Source organism: Triticum aestivum, chromosome 4D (assembly GCF_018294505.1).
Source record: "Triticum aestivum cultivar Chinese Spring chromosome 4D, IWGSC CS RefSeq v2.1, whole genome shotgun sequence".
In the NCBI taxonomy this organism is placed as follows: domain Eukaryota; kingdom Viridiplantae; phylum Streptophyta; class Magnoliopsida; order Poales; family Poaceae; genus Triticum; species Triticum aestivum.
This window is the reverse complement of record NC_057805.1, coordinates 10102906-10106023: the sequence shown is the minus strand read 5'-3', so window position 1 is coordinate 10106023 and position 3118 is coordinate 10102906. Positions and strand designations below refer to the sequence as shown.

General features: G+C 54.0%; 1 protein-coding gene across 1 annotated transcript; it reads left to right on the top strand.

Moving 5' to 3' along the window:
* Positions 1-33: 33 nt before the first annotated feature.
* LOC123099383 (uncharacterized) lies at positions 34-2914 on the top strand. The gene is made up of 5 exons (XM_044521554.1): positions 34-394; positions 1477-1563; positions 1706-1768; positions 1851-2327; positions 2435-2914. Exons 1-5 carry the CDS (start codon positions 58-60, stop codon positions 2701-2703), a joined length of 1233 nt encoding a protein of 410 aa, XP_044377489.1. The 5' UTR covers positions 34-57; the 3' UTR covers positions 2704-2914.
* Positions 2915-3118: the final 204 nt, after the last annotated feature.

The window sequence follows — 3118 nt, the reverse complement described above, 5'->3', positions numbered from 1 at the left end:
CCCCCTCCGGTATTCCACCCCACCACCACAAACCCTAGCGAGCGAGCGACCCCGCCGATGGAGAGGTCCCGCGGCCTGCTGCTGGTGGCGGGCCTGCTGGCGGCGCTGCTGCCAGCGGCGGCCGCCGCCTTCGGGCCGCAGCCGGGGGCGCCGTGCGAGCCCACGCTGCTGGCGCCGCAGGTCGCGCTCTTCTGCGCGCCCGACTTCTCGACCCAGTGCTGCGAGCCCGTCGTCCCCGCCGTCAACCTCAGCGGCTGCGTCCCCTGCGTCTGCCGCGTCCCCGCGGAGCCGCAGCTCGTCATGGCGGGCCTCAACGCCACCCACTTCCTCACGCCCTACAGCTCCTGCGGCGGCCTCCACCCCGGCGGCGCCCACCTCGCCGCCGCCTGCGAAGGTACGCCGCCTCCTTCCCTCCCTCCCTCTCTCTCTACGTGCCGATTTTCTGTGTTCGCTTTTGTGCTTACCTAGCACGTAGTTTCCCATGTCTTCACGGGTCGCTAGTGCTCCGATTTGGGTCGGTTCCCTCGCAGTTCTGCCGGATCTGTCGGCACGGCCCGCGGCGTCGGGTTCTCGCCGTCTCCCGTGGCGAGCGACCTGCGCAGCGCGCGCACGGCCTAGCTAGCCTCATACCGCTGTACCTTGAGATATACAGGGCGATTTAGGGTCTACTTTGAGTGTTTCGTGATCGTAGAATGCATGTGCCACTCGCGATTATTTCATCGGTTTTAGATCTGTGCTTGTTCCCGCGAGTTAAGATGGATCTAGTAGCGCCGTACGCAGACGCGGAGGCCTTGCGGTCTCGAGTTATTTTATCTACTGTCGTTCGACTATGGTATATGCCTGCTTCCTTTTGAGTCAGTTTGTCGTGCAGTAGTAGTAGTCATGTCCACGCCTTCTTGTTTTGAGGCGATCATCGTCGAGATACGTTTCCTGCTACAGATATGAGGAGCCCTGCAACGCAGCTTTGCTTTCTGCGGTAGCTTCTGCCTTGTTTTTGTTCTGTGCAGTACGTCTTGGTTGGTCAAAACTAATAGCGCTTGCTGTTCGATCGACAGAGCAAAAGCTTGCTGTGCTTTTCGCTCTGTCGTTTCTCCCTCTTTTGCCAAACATTTCCATGTTGATCCTCTGGTGTGGTACTACTTTTGTGCATGCGGTGAAATCAAATGGATCGCCTATTGGCAGAGAAGCAGCAGCAGCAACAGATAGCTGGCTGTCTCGCAGCTTTGACAGAATCGGCATGTGGCCATCTGTCGCCATCCACCCTTTATTTTCTTGTTGCGCACGTCGTCACCTCCTTCTTTTTTTCACTGTACTTTTTTACTTTTGAGTTGAAATACACGTCGCCGCAAGCAGACAGCGGGTACGACCCCTGTTTCTCTCTCAGGCTGCATCTCGTTTTGTAAAAACTGTGTTGATTTATCTATGCCTATGTGATCGGCCTTTACTGACATGTAGTACTTTGGATCGAATTCGCAGACGCGCGGCCTCCTCAGCAGCAATACTGCACTGCTTCCACATGCGGTGGTGTTCGTCCGGGCGCGCACCCCGCCTTCGCCTGCAAAGGTATACGTGCACAGTGCCTTCCTCCCATCTTCGTGTAGATTCAGAGTTCCGTTGTATTAGCCATAGCTTTTGGCTTTGTAGTGCCATATTTCCACTTCACTGTGTTCCTAAATTGTTGTTGTACTGTTGATTTTGTACGCAGTCGTGGGACACGCTCCCCTGGGCGCCGTCTTCGGCAGCTTCACACGCCCCTCCCCACCTCGACGTAAGAATCCTTTGTCATTTTCGTTCGGCTTTGTGAGATTTGAGGACTTCAACGTTGAACTTTCTTTATCGCTGATATGCAGGCAAACTTCAAGAGCTGAAGTGCGATCCGTTTTCACTGGGAAGCAAACTGGTCTCAGCATGCGGGGATGACCAGCATCCATCCCTGCCATGCTGCGAATTCATCATTAACACAGTCGACGAATACTGCGTTTGCGATGTCATTGAGGTTACTGAGGTGACAAGTGCAGGTATTAGCGTCTCTATGATATGGACATTCTACAGTATCTGTGGGGGCACCAGGCCTATTCCCGCCGATACGACAGTATGCCATGAACAGTCACCACCTCCCCCTCCTCCTGTGAGTCCACCGCCCCCACCACCATCTCCCGGACCCCCGGCCTCCACGGGTGACTCTGTACTGAAGAGATGCATGGACACTATCTCTCATGCGCTGACCGAGGCGGTGGTGGGCTCTTATGCCATGTCGGGGTTGCTGGTCGTGTCAGTTGGTACTGGCATCGCCGTGTGGGTTTGGAAGAAATATTCAGATAAGAACAGTATGTTTAAGTTCTTTTTTTTCTTCTTAAATATTCTTTTATTTGTAATGCATGCAATCAACCTTATATGATTCTGACTACTCTCATTTCTGAAATAACTTGCGCAGGGGAGCCGGCGCATCTTCATGGAGAACTGGAGTTGCAGCCTGTACGTGCCGGACAGCAGTCTACTATCATCGGCACTGGAGCTGCACGTCTGCGGAGGCCAATGACATCAGCGCAAACCACTGTTCCGAGCACCCCATCCATCCCGGCTGCGACTGCGAGCGCCCCGTCCATCCCGGCTGCGACTGCGAGCGCCCCGTCCATCCCGGCTGCGAGCGCCCCACCGGAGCTACTTTCCGCTCCTGCCCCCCGGCTAGCCATCCTAGAGTAGGCAAGAGTATGTGAGGCTCAGTGTCAAACCATTGTTGATTCATTCGAGCAGAACTTATTTAGCCCTGAGTTCCATTAGTGTCAAACCTCTTCATATGAATCTCTTGCATGCTGTTTCGTGCTCGACGAGATATTTTATCCGTTTTGTGAAACTACTTTGCCCTCTTGCATGCTGTTTCGTGCTCGACGAGATATTTTATCCGTTTTGTGAAACTACTTTGCCCCTTCAAAAAAAATTGGTGTTTCGTCAATGTGGATGGTCCTTACCTAAACGACTGCATGCGTTATTCTTCTTTCGATGTCTTCAATTTGAGTGACTCGATGATTTTCCTCGCAGTGGCGTGCTCGCTGCACGACTTTGATGAATAAAACAGTTCACCGTCCTGTGAATCACACCATGCCGTGCTCACATGTAT